Source organism: Bison bison, unplaced genomic scaffold (assembly GCF_000754665.1).
Source record: "Bison bison bison isolate TAMUID 2011002044 unplaced genomic scaffold, Bison_UMD1.0 scf7180017864352, whole genome shotgun sequence".
Classification (NCBI taxonomy): Eukaryota; Metazoa; Chordata; class Mammalia; order Artiodactyla; family Bovidae; genus Bison; species Bison bison.
In genome coordinates, this window is record NW_011494924.1 from 3,725,815 (window position 1) to 3,744,059 (window position 18,245).

General features: G+C 49.5%; 1 protein-coding gene across 1 annotated transcript in view; it reads right to left on the bottom strand.

Moving 5' to 3' along the window:
• Nucleotides 1-13,722, bottom strand: part of HIPK2 (homeodomain interacting protein kinase 2) — a 143,385-nt gene extending 129,663 nt beyond the window's left edge. Inside the window, exon 1 of the mRNA XM_010854943.1 lies at nt 12,639-13,722. Within this exon, the coding sequence (XP_010853245.1) occupies nt 12,639-13,720 (1,082 nt within the window). The 5' untranslated portion in view covers nt 13,721-13,722. The remainder of the gene's footprint in view (nt 1-12,638) is intronic.
• Between the last annotated feature and the right edge of the window lie 4,523 nt (nt 13,723-18,245).

Here is an 18,245-nt window from a genome sequence, read left to right on the forward strand (position 1 = left end):
AACATCAGCCCTGGTTCTATCACGGGGTCTAAGGGCCAGACTCTGGTCCCAGGAAGTATATAATTTCCTTGGAGGTCAAATAGACAAGTGAATAACATGCCAGGTTAATCAATGTCCGAATGTTTCCAGAGGAAGAGATTATTTCTGGTTGTGGTGGGTCTGGCACTTGGCTTCCACAAGAGGAGTGGGACAGGGCTAGGTTTCAGGGTCTGGGTGTTGGGGAAGGTGGGGAGGGACGCTAGGCTGAGGGAGTGGAGTGGGCTCACACAGGTGCTGAGGGTGCAGGTAGGGGGCAAGGGAGAAGCTGGGGCCTTGGAACAGGACTTGGGATTCTGAACCAGGACATCGGAAACAGAGGAAGGGACACAGAATCAAGGAAGGAGCCATGGGGGGCATCTTCTGAGAAGAAAAGGACAACATGGAAGGGCAAGCAAGGATGCCCCGTGCTCCCTGGAACTGGCACAGAGGGAGAGAGAGGCCCAGGAAACGGCAGGGCTGGCCACGAGCTCAGATCTGCAAACAGACGGACCTCCCACTGCAGGAAAGTCACAGAGAACCCGTCTTCAACCGGCCCCTCAGAGCTGCAGAGGGCGCAGTGGAATGACATTTACATGCTGCGGATGCTCCTGTTTCTCCCAAGGAAACGAGTGAAAAGTTCCTGTCAGTGGGGCGGGAACGGAAGGGCCCGTGGCTCTGGGCCCAGCGTGTGGCCTTGGGCCATGGCCCAGTCACTGGGGTGCGTGGCCCAGGTCATGCTGCTGGGAACCGGCTTCATCAGGCCCGGGATCACTGCTGGGGACAGGGGCCCCTCTCCAAGGCCCATCACTCAGAACGCACCCAGCAGAACCCACTGCTTCCAAGATGGCGCACAGGTGCCCTCTCTTTGAGGGGATAAAAGACCCTTCCTACAAAACCAGCCACCCCTTGGTGAAAAGCCAATGTCTCCACAGGTGGGAGGCCTGCCGTTGGGAAAAGCTTGGATTTTAGGAAAGCTACTTGATCGAAAACGATGTTGCTTCACTCCCGGGTTTGCTGGCCAAGGCCATGATGAGGTAAGAGCCAAGGGCAGGGCCCTGCAGGCACAGTAAGGCCGGATGACCAGATTCCACAAAGTCTTCGTCTTCTTTCTGGACTCTGAGATTTCAGAGGTAACAGTCCCTCACGTCTCTGTTTCTAGCGGTCACTGTCCTTCACTTTTAGAGGACAAGTCCATGAACCACACGTGGAACAGCACATGTAAAGAAACGTTGGGACAGAAACACTTCCGTCATCAGCAGCTGTTTATTCCCCAGAGTTGTTTTCACAGTTCCCTGGGCCGGCCGTTTCCAGTAATGACTGTTGCCCTACTGGCCATCCTGTTACAGGATGGACAAAGATATCTCTTTTACCCAAACACAACGCAACACAACAAAAACAGGAAGAGAAACGACACAAGATAAAGTTTAAGGGTTTAATATAACAGTTTCCTTAGAGATCTTTAGGGGTAAATAGATTCTAAATGTTCACTCAGAATTTAAAAAATTTTCTGTGTAAGTTCTATGAGTTTTAGCCCGTCACCATCTTGACAGTCGGGACACAGAGCCATGCCACCTCCCAAAGGTCTCCCTGCTGTGAATATTTACCTTTTACAATGACAACATCTGACTCTCGGTGCCAGAGCTATTTCTATTCTGAGGGTTCACACTTAGTGCATTTTTATTTGCCAATATAAGTTCTAATTTACAAAGACACGAAGACTGGAAATTCTTCAGGGGAGGTCAGTGGATGGTAAATAAACACTACCCACGGTCTCTCCCTCATGTTCTGGCCAAAATACTCATTTTTACGGTTAATAATGACATAAACTAAGTTGTGACTGGAGGGTACATTTCTGCAGCCACACGAAGCCGGATCTGAAGGGATGGCAAACATGGAGACCAGCCTACTTCCTGCCACTGAACCGCACAGCCTAACACACATACACCAACCACAGCCACACACCCCCACCTGCCAACACTAATCACATATATAATACACACTAACACACATGCCACACACAATACACCCCCCACATATACAACACACAGACACATACAACATATACCCACACACACACACCCCAACACCCACACAGCCCCACCTACCAACACCCGTCATATACACAGTACACAGTAACAATATGCCAAACGTAATACACACTTCGTATGTACAACACAGAGACATATACAACATATACCAACACACACACACCAACACACCTCCCACATAACAACACATATCACATATACAACACACCAACCACACATCACATATACAACACACATCAACACACATTCACACATCGAAAACACGCAGATTACATACATACACCAACACACATTTACACATCCAAACACTCACGTCATAAACATACAACATTCACACACACACACACATCCCTTCAGGGAGTCCCTGAGCAGAGTCTTGCCTATGACTCTAGTCTTGGCCCCTGGACCTTTCTGATGTTGGCAGAGATGGAGAGTGGAGGCAGGAAGCACGGCAGGTGGCAGATGCACTGTAACTTCCTGAGGCTTGTGTGCCCGGCTCCCCACCGCCCTGAGGTTTTGGTACATGGCTCCCCACCACCCTGAGGCTCATGTACCCCAGTCAAGCAGAAGGTCCGAATAGCAGCGGCTGTTTGCGAGCAGCAAATGCGAGCAGCGGCGGAGGGTGCCAGGCCCGTGCCCTCAAGTCGAGAATGCTGCGCCCGTGTCTCTCCTGACTCAAAAGAGCTGTCGCTCCTCTCCTCAAACACTGACCCCTTCACCGCTGCACGGGACACTGTCTCTTCCTGACACCAAATGAGCCCGCCAAACACACTCCTGTAGCGCCTGCTGAATGTGAAGGAGGTGCTGGGCCTCCACGTGTATAAGGGATGATAACGACGCGTGACCCCAGGGAGTGTGGGGATGTTGACAGCTAACAATGATACCAGGTCAAAGAAAACAGATGCTAAGCCACAGGCACATAAACCAGCAAGGGGGCCCAACAGGGAGTGTGACAGTTACTAATGGTCGAGGCAAGGTGCACACGGGTGAGCCACACACCAGCCATCTGGTTTGGTTGGTCCCTAGAACAACCTCAAGAACTGCTGTCATATTTCTTGTAAGAAAAAGAACAGGGAGCCTCAGAGAGGTTTGGGAACTCACCTGGAGTCACACAGCTATAATGCAGCAGATCTGGAATTCACACCCAGGTCTCTGCCAATAGAGTGAGGATGGTAAGAATGACAACAATGATGCTAACAGTAGCAGCAGGAAAAGTAGTAAGAGCAGCCAGCATGGGCTGAGTGCTTGCCATGTGCCAGGCACACACTGAGCGGTGGGTGATTTACTTTATCCTCTATGGGAGAGCTCTGTACACTCAGCTCCTAAGGAAGAAGACAAAGTTACAGGGCCTGCGACGAGCATGTTCGGAACATCTCACGAAACAGGAAGCAGAGACGGGGTCAGCGGCCTGGAGGACGGCACTGTCTCCACACGCACAAGGCTCCCTGGTCAGGTCGTGCTGCGCTCGGCCCCTTCTTTGTGCTGGGAAGTCATTTCTAATTTTCTGTAAAGGCGTAATGGGACATGACAGATGCTGGCTGATTTCCGGGAACTAATCTGTTAAAAGCAGTCAGCTGTCCTCGGGTTTCAAATTGAACCCTCACAGGTGGAAAGGCAAGATGGAATGAATGTTTTTGGTGAGATGTGTCTGCTCCCCAAAAGGCTGATTAAGCGGACTCATATGATCCAGGTTTCGGGGGTGCTGGATGCCATGCCCAAGGTTTAGGGCAACGGTGAAAGGACTTGTAGGAAGAGGCTACAAGAAGCTGGGCACGTGGGGGGTCTCCGCTGTGTAACAATGTGAGTTGAGCTATAAACATACGAGGCCACTGAAACCATCTATCCATCCATCTATTCATTCCTTCGTCCATTCATTTGGCCAGCTGGTCACCAGCCCATTTGACACAGGTGCCTCGGGGACCAGCACCTACATCAGCTACTGAGCACCAATGGAAAGAACCCGCCTCCCCCTCACCCCACTGCTTCTACAGACACATGCTTCAGGCACCTCCCCCTGCGCAGGTATCTCGCTCTGAGAGCCTGGCCCATCTTGCATGTCTAGCCAGCAGGCTGGGCAGATCAAAAGGCAGTGGGGTGGAGGCAAGATTCATTCTTTCTTTTTTTTTTTTTGAGCTTTTAAGTCAGATTCTCCAACTCTTCCAAAACCAAAATCTGGAGTTCAGTTCCGAATTCTTAGCCTCTAATACTTAAATTTGTCCACAAAGGCATTTCGCCTATATTCCCTTTCTATTTAAAAATGCCACACTTGTAGTTGGCGAGGAGGACAAAGCGGATCCCTGGGCAGGGGCTGGAGGTCACACTTTCATGGTTCCTGGGGCCCGTGTCATGTTTCCCGCTGATCTCGGCCACAGTCACATGGTCTGTTCTGCCTCATGGGCTCCCCTGCGTCTGCTCAAGCCCACCCAGACCTCGAACAAGCTCAGCCCACACAAAGGCACAGGACAGTCAATGCCCCTGAGGGCCCTCGGTCTCGGGGTGAGGAGCCTCAGAACCCCAGCCTCCCCTTGCCTGGGGCAAGATCCCTGAGGCCTATAGCAGGCCCCTAACTCCTCGTGGAATCACCCCCTGCCCCCAGCTTCTTGAGGTCTTCTCCCACACAGACGTGTAGCACCCCAGCCCTGCCTTGGGCTCTGCTTTGGGGAGCTAACCCATGACAATTGCTTCTGCAATGTCAATATCTCCATCTCTACCCAGGAACGAGGGCCAGGGGCCAACACTCAACACCGAGAGCCCAGCTCCTCCATCCGGCTTTAAGGCCCTGTGAGCCAGCAGCTGATGGAACCAAGGGAGGAAGGGAAGTCCATATTGGAGCTGCCCTGCGGAGGCTGAGGCTGGGCGTTCCTTCCTCCTCTGGAAGCCTGGTGAGGGGATGCAGGAGGATGGCCGGGTCTGTCCCAGCTGTGAGGCAGAGATCCACTGCTTGGGGGGACCAAGGACAGGTGGGAGGTGGGGCGGCATTCACTGGGGAGGGCACCCAGGACTCAGAAGACATGAGTGGCACCCAGGGAGACCAGACAGAGCCATTCAAAGGCGATGCACTCTGCCTTCTGGGTTTAACAAGACATCTGCGCCGGGGCGGACCAGGACAGTGGAGCCCGACGCACCCCCACTGCCTCCCCGGGGGACAGCTCACTCCGTGACAGGCTTGGGGGTAGAGCTGCATAGCTGAGGGCACTCCTACTCGCCTCTTGAAACCTCAGCACAAAGCACAGTGTCTGGCACATCTTCGGAATTCAAAAAATTACTTGTTGGATCCAGAAATGAGGATTACGGCTTCAAACCCAGCTGTGGCTACGGGGACAGTTCAGTAACTGGCTGTAAATGCTACATTGATTGCAGATTATGCAGACAGCCATGTGTATTAATGTCTCTGCCATGCATTAATGCTTCCCCACGCCCACCCACCCCCATTACAACCCCCTCCCAAGCACCCACTTGTCAGTTTACCAACCCACATAAACCCCTCCTGTCCCATGCGTCAACTATTTTTGGATCTTCACTGTCACCACCATTGAAGCAGAAAGGGTCTGACCACAAGGAATCTAACAACTGGGCCCCGAAGGAGGGGCTGTCAGCCACTGAGGTGAAAGGTCAACGGTTCCATGCCAGGCTGTCAACAGTGGCCCCACGGCTCCCATTTTGACGGGGCAAGTAGTAACGCCCTCTGTGGGGTGACGGACTCTGGGATCCAAGCCAACTTGAGCAACAGTTCTCAAAGGACAAAATAATAATTTTTAAAATGTAAATAAAGAAATAAAGCAGGAGGAAACTTCTGGAGGTGATAGATCTGTTTAGGGCACTAACTGCGGTGATAGTTTTACCTCCAAACTCATCAAGTTGTACATATTAAACATGTAAGGCTTTTTGTATGTCAGTCATACAATGGCAACCCACTCCAGTATTCTTGCCTGGAGAATCCCAGGGATGGGGGAGCCTGGTGGGCTGCCATCTATGGGGTCGCACAGAGTCGGACACGACTGAAGCGACTTAGCAGCAGCAGCGGCATACCTCAATAAAGTGGCTTAAAAAAAAAAAGAATGAGCTGCAGAGCTTGTTTAAATCATCCTGCCCCATACCCAGAAAGCCTGTTTCTTAGATCTGTTTTGCAACCCAGGAATCTCCATTTTTAACAGGCACCTGGTTGGTACTGCGGAAGAAGGGTCCTTCAATCACACTTTGAAACGACTGGTTCGTACTCTGAGCTCAGGAGTGGTTCCAGCCCTACCAGCCTCAGGTTTGCGGACGTGTGGATGGTAGTTCTGCAGCAAGGCAGACAACTGGGTCAAGTTTCCGGGGCATCAACACTGCTTTTGCACCTGGGCCCTTGGCCTCCAGGGTCACTCTGGGTGGCTCATGTGATCTGTGAATGTATGTGGCTTCTCAGTGTCTGTGAAGTTGTGTGTATGTGTCCTTCTCCCTGTGGTGGGCATCCGTGTACATCAGCATCTTTGCTAGGGTTGAGAGCTAGCTTCTATCACCAAGACGCTCACAAGCACACCCAGGTGTGCGTAAGTCATGTGTGGGCTTATATTGTGGCATCCGGGTTTATTTGCGTGACTGTGCACGTGTGTGTGTGTGTGTAAGAAGGACTACAACACTGGGGTAGAGATACACTCAAAAAAAACCGGAGGGGTTCTCACTTAAGTTCATACTAAAGCAAAATCCAATTTCAAATTATTTCACCACACAACTCAAGGTCTGAGACAAAAGCAAGGAAAAACTAAAGATAACCTAACAGCCCAGATAACTTATTGATTACTTCTCCTCAGAAAGGAGATTGCAACTCTAAAAGCTTCCACATATTTATAAACCACCTCCTTCATTTGGGTGACTGAGACTGCCAGTAGGTTGAAGCTGTCACTCAGTGTTCTCAAGGGTGAACTAGCACCCTTTCCTGTTGCATCTGCTGGTAACGAAAGACAAATTAGCTGAAAAGCCAATGCCTGCAGTTGCTTTCAGAGCTCTTCTTTTCAATCAAACCTAACTCCTACTCAGGAATCTTTTACACTTTTTAATCTGCACAAGCTTTGCAGTTTTGGAAACTTATTTTTATGGCTTTATTAAGTTTTGCCCCTTTTTTGAAGTGACTTAAGGCCTTTTGGAAGATCCTGTGTTCCCTGTTGATGGGGAGGAGGTGATGGCGGGTCCCCAGTGTGAACTAATGAGATCAAGGTCAGCCCACAGGAGAGGAAACTGTCCCCTGGCCAAGGACGAAGCCCTGGTCATAATGGGATCCAGACGCGGGAGTGGGGATGGCTCACAGTGAATATTCTATCAATACACCGACTCAGGGGAACACAGTCAGCTGGGGACCCACAGGGCCAGGACTGGAGCTGAGATCTCTCAACTCTCCTCCCAGAGCCTGTTACTTGATAGCACTGGTGGGACTTGAAACCAGGTTCTGGAGGCCAGAGCCTTACAACTGTGCCTTAGGGAAAGCAGAGTCCATGAACAAAAGACAGCAAACCAAACCAACCAACCTATTTCCTCTAGCCAACTCTGCAATCACAATACCAGAATGTAAAAGCATTAAAAATGTTCACAGGAATTTCCCTGGGTGTCCAGTGGTTAAGAACCTGCTTTCCTGCAGAGGATACAGGTTTGCTCCCTTGTCAGTGGAAGTAGTGACAGACTTTATTTTCTTGGGCTTCAAAATCACTGCGGATGGTGACCACAGCCATGAAATTAAAAGATGTTTGCTCCTTGGAAGAGAAGCCATGACAAACCTAGACAGTGTATTAGAAAGCAGAGATACCACTTTGCTGACATAGGTCTGTATAGTCAGAGCTATGGTTTTTCCTGTCGTCATGTACAGATGTGAGAGTTGGACTATAAAGAAGGCTGAGTGCTGAAGAATTGATACTTTTGAATTGTGGTACTGGAGAAGACTCTTGAAGGTCCTTTGGACAGCAAGGAGATCAAACCAGTCAATCCTAAAGGAATTCAACCCTGAATATTCATTGGAAGGACTGATGCTGAAGCTCCAATATTTCGGCCACCTGATGTGAAGAGCTGACTCACTGGAAAAGACTCTGACATTGGGAAAGGTTGAAAGCAAAAGGAGAAGGGGGTGGCAGAGGATGAAATGGTTGGATAGCATCACCGACTCAATGGACATGAGTTTGAGCAAACTTCGGGAGACAGTGGACAGAGGAGCCTGGTATGCTGTAGTCCATAGGGTTGCAAAGAGTCAGACATGACTTAGTGACTGAACACCAACAAGAGGAACTAAGATCCCACATGCTCAAGAACAAAAGAAGCCCTGCACTGCAAAGAAGACCCAGAGCAGCCAAAAAAAAACATGTTCACATTTATACTGGTGGGGGTGGGGGAATTCCCATTATAATCTATGGCCTCTTCCCTTTATTCATAAATAACCACTGTTGTCTCCTGGCCTCTGCGTTTTCCCAAACGTTTTCCTGCCATTTCAATTGATTAACTTCACTAATATTCTTAACGTCCCTGAATTATTCCTTTGTTAAATCCAAGCCCCTGAAGCCTCAATCAAAATTCTCCACTGTCTGGCCTCTCTCACCTAACCCTTCCTTTCCAACCCAGGCCCCCAACTACCTGCAGATCTCATGTTGTTTCCCCACCTCCACCGTATTCCCTTATTTATTCCAGTCTCTGTGCCTCTCAGGCTGCTCCCCACCCCCATCTCACATTTCCTTTAAGACAGACCTCAACAGTCCTTCAATATATAGCTGCGCTCTATAAATCTTCCCTATTAACCCATCTTGCAAAATCTTTCATTGACTTTGAATCTCTTTTACTGGTTTTTCTCATCACGGGTTCCCTAGAGTCTCAATGAATATCTGCTGAGTGATCAAACATTTGCAATATCAAAGTATCAGAATTACACTCCAGGCAATCTGCTTGTGTCTTTTAATCTCCTCAGAGAAACCATAAACTCCTCCAGATTGGAACTCTTGTGTCTTATCTCTCCCACCCTTCAGTGCATCCACCACAGGACAGACGGTAGGCACCCAATGAACCTGTGATGAGTTGAACCGAATTAAAATGTATCTCCGCCCCCAATTTTAAGATAGTGTCTGAAACCTTTTGAACCAGGCAAAAAAGGCTAGATTATTCTGACGGAAAAGACTACTGGCCATTTTTTACATCCTAAGGTTTTATACACACCTCCCCCCTACTTCTTTGGTCCTGGTAATAGTCTTAAGTATTTCAAATGAAATCTAGACAAGAGTATTTTGAACAGCTTGGAGCAGAAGCAAACAAACAAAAATTCACACATTTTAATCACTATCTCCTGCCTGAATGGCATGTCTTTTTGTTTTTCCTGGGTAGAGCTTAATATTTAGTCTTGTTTTCAGTCTGCTGGTCACACTGACAGTGGAAATATCCAAGCATCAACTTATTGCTTGCTCCAAAAAAAAAAAGAAAAATAACTGGTATCGATATAGAATCAAATGCAGTAGTCCCTCCCCCTTAATCATAGTCAACCTCAATCCAAAAACATTAAGTGAAAAATTCCACAAACGAACAATTCTTAAGTTTTAAATTGCTTGCTATTCGAGGAGCATGATAAAATCTCATCAAGTTCCATTCTATCCCAGCCAGGATGGGAATCTTCCCTTCGCTCAGCATGTTCTGCCCGTGAGCCCCCAGTAGACTCTCCTGGTAGCCAACTCGACGATCAGACTGACTGTGGTATGGCAGTGCCTGTGTTCAAGTAGCCCTTATTTTACTTAATAACAGCCCCAAAGCGCAAAAGTAGTGATGCTGGGAATTCAGAGATACCAAAGAGAAGCCATAAAGAGCTTCTTTTAAGTGAAAAGGTGAAAGTTCTCCATTTAATAAGGAAAGAAAAAAGGTACGCTGAGGTTACTAAGATCTACGTTAAGAATGTTGTTGTTTAGTCACTAAGTCATATCTGAGTCTTAGCAACCCCATGGAGTGTATGTAGTCCAATAGACTCCTCTGTCCATTTCCCCAACCCAGGGATCGACCCCAATTCTCCTGCAATTCTCCTGTATCTCCTGCACTGGCAGGTAGATTCTTTACCACTGAGTCACCAGGGAAGCCTCTGGGTTGGGGAGATCCCCTGGAGAAGGTAATGGCAATCCACTCTAGTATTCTTCCCTGAGAAACCCCATGGACAGAGGAGTCTGGTGGGCTACAGTCCATGGGGTTGCAAAGAGTTGGACATGACTGAGGACTAAGCACTCAGGATTGCTGTGCTCGATTTTTAATAAACATGAATGAAGCCAGTATTCTTCACTAAATGGCATCAAGTTAATAAAATAATAAAAGTCTGAGCATCTTGACTCTGCTGCAGTTCACCCTAAATTCAGGCCAAGACCCAGGAAGAAGTGGCCTCTGGCATTCTGGTCTGGCACCCCCAAGTGCAGAGGGACAATGGCGGCAGGGAGCTGGCCACAGCACTGAATATCCCTCAGACGGGCAGGTAAGCCTACATGATGCCACCCAGACTGCACATTGAGAGAAGGGCACTTTCAAGAGAACACCTGCCATCCCAGTCCTGCCCAACCACCTCCTCATGCCCTCCCCTGGGGTCCGCAAGCCCAGGCTCCCTTCCGCAGCTGCCACGGCACCAGGCTCACAGCCTCCTTCTTTGCCTGGCTCCGGGGCTGCAGGTCCGACAGCTGACCACAGAGGCTTAAGAAGCAGGTGAGTGGAGAGGAACCGGGTGAGCAATACAGATCCACCCCTCCAGAAACCCAGGGGACATGGACGTGAGGCTCTTCCCTGGATGCTCAAGAAGGGATGGGGGGATGGTGATGGATGCAACAGGTGGAATGGCTTGCAAACCTGTTTGAGTCAGGACTGAGATAAGGGAGGTGGGGGACCATGGGGATGCCTGTCTCGTGGCCACAGATCATCCAGGGGAGGGGGTGTGAGGTCATGGATGGAGACCCAAGGATGAGGGCCGGGCTGGGTCAGGAGACCCTGGGGTGAGGGCACCTGTGCAGATCTGGCCAGGTGGAGGGGTGGGCAGATGGGCAGACAAGGTGGGGACGCGCCAGGACAGCCTCAGAATGGGTTGATGGGCTGGCTGTGCCCATGTGCCTGGGACGGAGGGGTGAGCAGAAAGCGTGGGCACCCTTCGGGGCTGGGCCCACAGGGCCTGGGCACGTAAGGTCGAGGGATTCAGGTTTCACCGCCCACGTGTCAACCTCCTAAATGTGTTGTCAGCCCTCATCTTCTCGTGGGGGTTTTAGTTTCATTTCTTGCCAAACTCCACGAGTCTTGGACCGTTCAAACATTCCCTCAAGCACAGCCCACTGCCATCTCCCAGAACAGACTCACTTGTTCCTGTTCCTATCCAAGCCCTGAGCACCCACCACATGCTGGACTCAGAGCAAGCACCCAAGTCATGTCCTGGCTCCACTGTCCACCAGCCCCACATGGCTGGTGCCCAGACCCACCCAGTTTACGGGTCAGGAACAAGGCAACCAGCCCAGCCACACACTTTAGTGAATAGAGAAACAAGGCCTCTCTGACCCGAGCCAGGGCTCTCATCTGGGTCCCTCCTGAGCAGCGGCTCTCAACCCTGGCTGCGTGCTGAGAGCCCCAGGACGGCCCTGACAATCACCCGTGCAGGATACCTCCCCCAGAGATGTCCGTTCAGCTTGTGGGGACTGGGACCTAAATCAGGTGTTTTTTGTTTTTTTTTAAAGCTCCGTCCACCCGCTTGTGACTTTGACATGGAGGCAAGGGTGGGAAGCTGTATACTACAGACTTCAGGATGGTGAGGGCCTTGCCGCTGCTCTCCTGGCTGTGTTCCCGTCCCCAGCGCTGTGCCTAGCTCATGATAGAAGTGAAATAAATCTTTGTTGACTGAAGGAATGGAAGTTTCACATTTTCCCACCAAGGGTGTTACAATCCTTCATCTTCCTGACCCCAAACCTGGAGTTCTCCCATCACCAGAGCAGGCGGCCTGGTCCCCAGGCTACAGACCCTCCCCCTGGACTCCTCCTCCTACAGGGACATAGGGCCACCTTCTCAGAGCATCACTTTCATCCCATTACCCTCTGTTGCTCAAATGCGTTGGTGCTTACTCCACGTTTACAGACGCAACTGTAACCCCTTAGTCTGGTAGCTAAGACCCCAGCATCCCGGGGCCAGCTTATCCTTGTGGTCAGCTCTTCCACCCCCCACAGATCCTCTGTTCTGGCCAGGTGGGCAGTCCTCCTGGTCTGCTGTGAGTCTTTTGGGGCATTTTGCTGGAGTGACTTCATCACGTGTGTCCCTCTCTCTCCTTCACCTGCATCTGGATTCTATCCGTCCATGATGACCTGACTCCCTGCCAGGCCTTTGCTCTTAGCCCCAGCCCCACCCTGCCAGGAATACCTCCCAAGTCTGAACGTCTACGCCAAGAATCTTACTTGGCTCTGTTTTCAAGTGACTTCTAATCACTGTTTCAAAGTGCAAATGTCCTAATTTCCCGAGTAAATCATGACCACCGAGAGCAGCAATTTTATCTCCCCAGCAGCGACCAACACGGCACATGCTTTGTGAATGCCTCTGGGCATTCAGCATCTCTTATCTCAGGGCACACGACCTTACCTGTAATATCTAGACTGTAGGTAGGTGGAGCACACAGCCTTGGACACGTGACTGGCGGAACCGAAGTCAATGACCTTCACCCTGTACGGCTGTCTGGATGGATCTACCAACATGATGTTCTCCGGTTTGAGGTCGGCATGGATAAGACCTAGACTTTTCAGTTTCATCAGGGCGGTGGCCACCTGCTGGAGGACCGGGCGAATGTACTTGAGGGGCAAGGGGCTGAACTTGTTCTGCTTCAGAAAGTCATAGAGGTTCTGCTCCAGCATCTCGAACACCAAGCACGTGTGGTTCTTGTGCTGGAAGCACTCGTAGGCGCGGACGAAGTTGTAGTCGTCGGCGCTCTCCGTGCTCAAGCGGGCCAGGATGCTCACCTCGATCTGACCTTGGCGGGCGTACGACGGGTGGTTCTTCAGGATCTTGATGGCCACAATCTCATTGGTGCCCCGTTTCCAGCACTTGACCACTTGCCCGAACGTCCCTCGGCCCAGGAACTCTAAGACCTCGTATGTGTTGGTCATGGAGCACAGCACCTCATGCTGGACCAGCTGGTAATCCCCTTCGCTGTTGGAGCCGCTGTTTTTGGAGGTGGCAGTCGAGGTGGTGGCAGTGGCTACAGTGGCCCCGCTCGCATTGTTCTGAATCATGGGTGGATGCTCTTCGATGATCTGCACGCTGCTCGTGTTCTCGATCTCCTCACTCTTCCGCTTGAGTCCACATTTTTGGTAGGTGTCAAGAAGGCTCACAGTGCTGCGACGCATGAGGTTGTGCGGCCCGCCGAGGACGGGCCCGGAGACGGAAGTGCTGCTGGCTGAGGTCACGACGATGTGCCCGGTGCTTCCTGGGAAGATGATGGTCTGCTCGTACGGGAGGCTGGGGTTGGGGATGGGCAGGGAGGCGCTGACGGTCGCGGCGGCTGGCTGGGACGGTGGCGCGTTCTTGCTCGGGCCGTACACTTTGCTGTGGGAGCCGTACCCGGTCATGTCCCAGTTGGAACTCGGCTCTACTTTCAGTTTCTTCACGCTACAGAAGGCACTTGATTGAAGGGTGTGAGGGGAGAAAACTTGCACATGCGAGGCCATACCTGCGGGGGAGGAAGAGAGATGTTAGTCGCCCTCGCCTGAATGAACGTGACACGGCCCCTTGGCTTCTGACTGGCGGCGTGGGTCCTCGAGAATACTGTCTTCCCACTTCAAATAAGGGCAAAGGGGCTTCCCTGGTGGTCTGGGGGTGAAGAATCTGTCTTGCGACGCAGGGGGACGCCGGTTGATCCCTGGTCGGAGAAGATCCCACATGCCGCGGAGCAACTAACCCCGTGCGTCACAACCACTGAAGCTTGCACGCCCTAGAGCCTGTGCTCCACAACCAGAGACGCCCGAGCACCGCAGCTAGAGAGGAGCCCTCGCTTGTCGCAACTTCAGAAAGCCCGCATGCAGCAACGAAGACCCAGCGCAGCCAAAAAATAAATAAATTAAAAAAAAAAAGATTGGAAAATGGAATCTATTCCACCCAGAAGCACAATCTGGCCACTAAGCCTGTGGGCCCGGGGAGTTCCGGTAGAAGACTCGTAGGGTGGGAATACGACTAAGTCTCAGAGATGGAATTAGAATACCAGAACTTAGTTCATTATGTTGGGGTTTTTTCCTAATAAATATTGTCTGCGATAGAAACAAATTCTTCCTCAGTTCTCATCGGGTGGCAAACCCAGTTAAACCTGAAGGCTGCCTCAGGTGGCCCGGTTACCTACTGTATACTTAGCTGTCTCACACGGTTGGGTACTCCCTGCCCATACACAGGCCCTGCAAGTGTCAGGCTTGCTCATTTGAGGACAAAGCTTCCCACACAGGTCCAATCACAGAGCCACTCATGATCTGCTAGCTTCCGGATGAACCATAATTACCCCCTGGTGTCTTACTCACCTTAAATCATTCTGTAGGGCTGAATCGACCAGCAGTTGGTCTGACGTTTTCACTGAGATAGTCTGAATCATTTTATCAACTTTTTTTTGGGGGGGGGGGGGAAGGCTAGGGGGAATGGGTAGCATAATTCATGGGCTCTATTCACTCACTTTTCCTGCTAAAGTCATGTTATCAATCAATTTATCTAGAAAGTACTATTATTTCATATCAAAACCACACCCACAATTTAAGGAACCTCAGTAATCTAGAAAACCATAACTATGGAATAGCTGTGCAATTTATAACTATGGTGATGCTGGACACAAAAATTCATAGACAACGAATTAAGGAAAAGTAACAAGGCGATGAGGAAGGGTAAGTCCTTACAGGTAAAAGCAGAAATAAACACTGCCCATCTTCTAAAGTGTAGTTAAGAAACATTTCCTATAAAAGCACACAGGAAGTGGGGCTTCTCTCAAGCACCATCGGTGTTTAGAGATCCTCGTGCATGTCTTTCTGACCCCCTAGCATTGCCTGTGGGTTATTTAACATTTTCCCTTTGACCTCATCTACCTTTTCTCTCAGCAACAACCTACTTTCCATGCTGTCCAGAAGCCTGAGGCCAGCTGCCTTGCTTTCCACCTCTATTCTCTTCATTTCAAAACATCCCTGAATTTATCTTCATCCTCCATCCTCTCTTCCATCTCTCCGGTCTCAAGAGAAGAAGGGTCTCCCTGTTCTGACGCTAAAAGTTCCCCTGATTCTCAGCCTCTCCCATTTCCTTTTGAACTCCCTCCATGACCTATTCTCTTTCAGTTTTCAATTTCTCTATGTTAACTGGATCCAAGTTCTTAGCAGGTACTTAATACAGTTTTGCCAAACGAATCAATGACAGTCTTTTTCTTCTGCCTTCACATTGTGCACATGGACACTCTCTGCTTGGAAGGGGAGTACCAGCTGAATCCTTCCCTTTTGATCCTTCCCTTCTTCTCACCTGTAATCAGTGGTTGATGCTCCCTTGTCTTCAAGGCTCACTCTTTAATCCCTCTCCACCCATGCACACATACACACTGGACAGGAATGCCCTCTTAAAGGTAAACAACTTCCTAATTGCCCAATAAATGGCCTTTTTTCAGCCTCTATTCTCTTTGCTCTCTCAGCAACTGACCGATCTGATACTGCCAACCACGACTTCCTTCTTGATGCTCTTATCTGTGTGCCCTGTGAATCTGTAAACTCCCCATCCTGCATCTGATTGCACACTGTGCTGGCTGCTTCCTCTTCCTCCTTTAAAATTCGGGCATCGCCAATGTTTGGACTTTGCTCTCTCTGGAGTTAAGCTCTCGTGACCCCCACACGTTCATCACCGGCCAACTGCTCTGCTGTGCCTTCCAGGAAGGTTATTTCTGCCTCCTGCTACGATATCATAGATGATCTTCCAAAGATGAACTCCCTATCTTTTCCTAAAAATCTAGCCATTTCACCTCCATGATCATGTCCCCATGTCTGTTCATAAAATATTCTTCTAGTCACTTGGTTCCAAAACTGTGGATTTGCCTTTGATGATTCTTCTTTGCCTCCATGGACAAGAAGGTGCGGACTCTTATTTCTCCATCCTCCAAAATGTCTCTTGTAACCACCTCTTTGTTTCCGTTCTTGCTGCCACTTCCACAGTGAAAACATTTATCACTCTCCAGTAGAGAAAAGCAAGCACAGACATCTGGCCTACCCGAGCGCTCTTTCTTCCCCCAATCTGCCCATATTCAGCCACCAGATTATCTTCCTAGAACATTTCTAAGCATGTCACTCCTCTGTCCCAAAACTTTCAATGATTCCTTAGTGTCTAGAAGATAAATTTGAGGACTCTTAACACCTTCACCTTTTGATCTGAACTGCTTTGCTGGCTTCACCTCCAACTATTAATCTTCCTGAACCCAGTTTTAATTAAACTGTTCTACTCACTATTTCTAGACTGTCTCTTTTGTTTCCTACCACCATGCTCTTATGCAGTGCCCCCTACCCCCATCTGGCACGCCTTCACCACTTCTCTCAAGTTATTCAAAGATAAAACAATTCATATGCCTCTTCTCCCCAGGCACCGGCAATGCACAGTGATATTCCCAATTTTCCGTTTCTAAGCCACTTACCACGTGCACTGCCCATTTGCTCACAAATTCATTTCTACCTTGCAGAATATCTTGTCTTGAGTTGAATGACTTAGCTTTTGTGCTATGTAACTTTTCCCATGTTTAAGTCATGTTTCCATAACCAGGCTACATTCAGAGGGCACGCGGTACAGTTTACACCCCATACTTCTTTTTTCTCTCAGCATTAAGCCACGATTGTTATATATAGGAGGCACTCGGTTGATGGAATGAAGCACTCTATCTGACCAGGCCTCCAGGAGAGCTTAGTTCTCTAGCAATAGAGTAATCAATCACCAGTCACAAGTACCTATGGAACCTGGCCTCTCCCCGGAGAATAAAGAAAAACCTGCTTATACTTTTCCACACAAACTGGGGCAGAGCCTAGGCAGCTCCTGTTCTGGTGTCAGCAACCACGTTCTATCTACACTTCATCCTTGATGTGCTCTGACTTCCCAGGGTCAACCTCAGCCCAACACCCAACAGCTGCTCTGAACTCCACCTTGACCCTGACCTCACAGATCTGACGGAGGCTTCCTGAACTCCAGTATCTACTTGTGTGACATGACTACACTTCTGTAGACAGCCTTCTGCCTGACAAGACTATTCTGGCTTGCTCATTCAGAATTCACACTTAGCCTGTTTCTTCCTACTCTACTTTTTGTTCAAGTCAATTTCCCCTCAATTCTACAATAGCACAGAAAATGACTATTCTATATACACCAGTATTAAATAACCATACTGTTCTAGATAAAACCAGTCAATCCTAAAGGAAATTAACCCTGAATATTCACTGGAAGGTTTCATGTTGAAGCCGAAGCTCCAATACTTTGGCCATCTGATGCGAAGAGCCAACTTACTGGAAAAGACCCTGATGCTGGGAAAGATTGAAGGCAGGAGGAGAAGGGGACGACAGAGGATGAGATGTTGGATGGCATCACTGACTCAATGGACATGAGTTTGAGCAAACTCTGGGAGATGGTGAAGGACAGGGAAACCTGGCGTGCTGCAGTCCGTGGGGTCTCAAAGAGTCAGACAAGACTGAGCGAATGAACAACTGTTCCAGATATTTTATACAATATATAAACAACCAATCCCTTGGCTTTTGGTAACTTATCCCTGAAAAGGCAAAGCAGTAAGCATTTCCTATATTCTCTAGTATGAAGCTTGCCCCTAACTTCTTCATCCTTGGTATTTCGAAGCAGGAGGACTAAGGCCAAGGAATTGCGGGGGTAGGGGGGCGGGCTGTGCAGTGAAGAGGTCAGAGGTGGCAGAAGAAACATGCTGAAGTTACATAAAGGAGATGCAATTCTCTTCTCTGTTTTCACTGTTTCAAAAAATCTTGGTGGAAAGGCCAGGGTATAGAAGTGGAATTTTACAAAGGGGAAGAGAATGGCTTATGACTTGTTTGCTACTGGGATGACAGCCAAGGGTCATAAAATTGTGGAAATTGTCATTCACTATCTCTGGTGACAGAGTCCCAGGATCAGAGAGGAGATCTGCATGGCTAGAGACGCCCTTTGCCACACCAGCCTGGCCTGGTATGACTACTGCTGCCCCTTCAC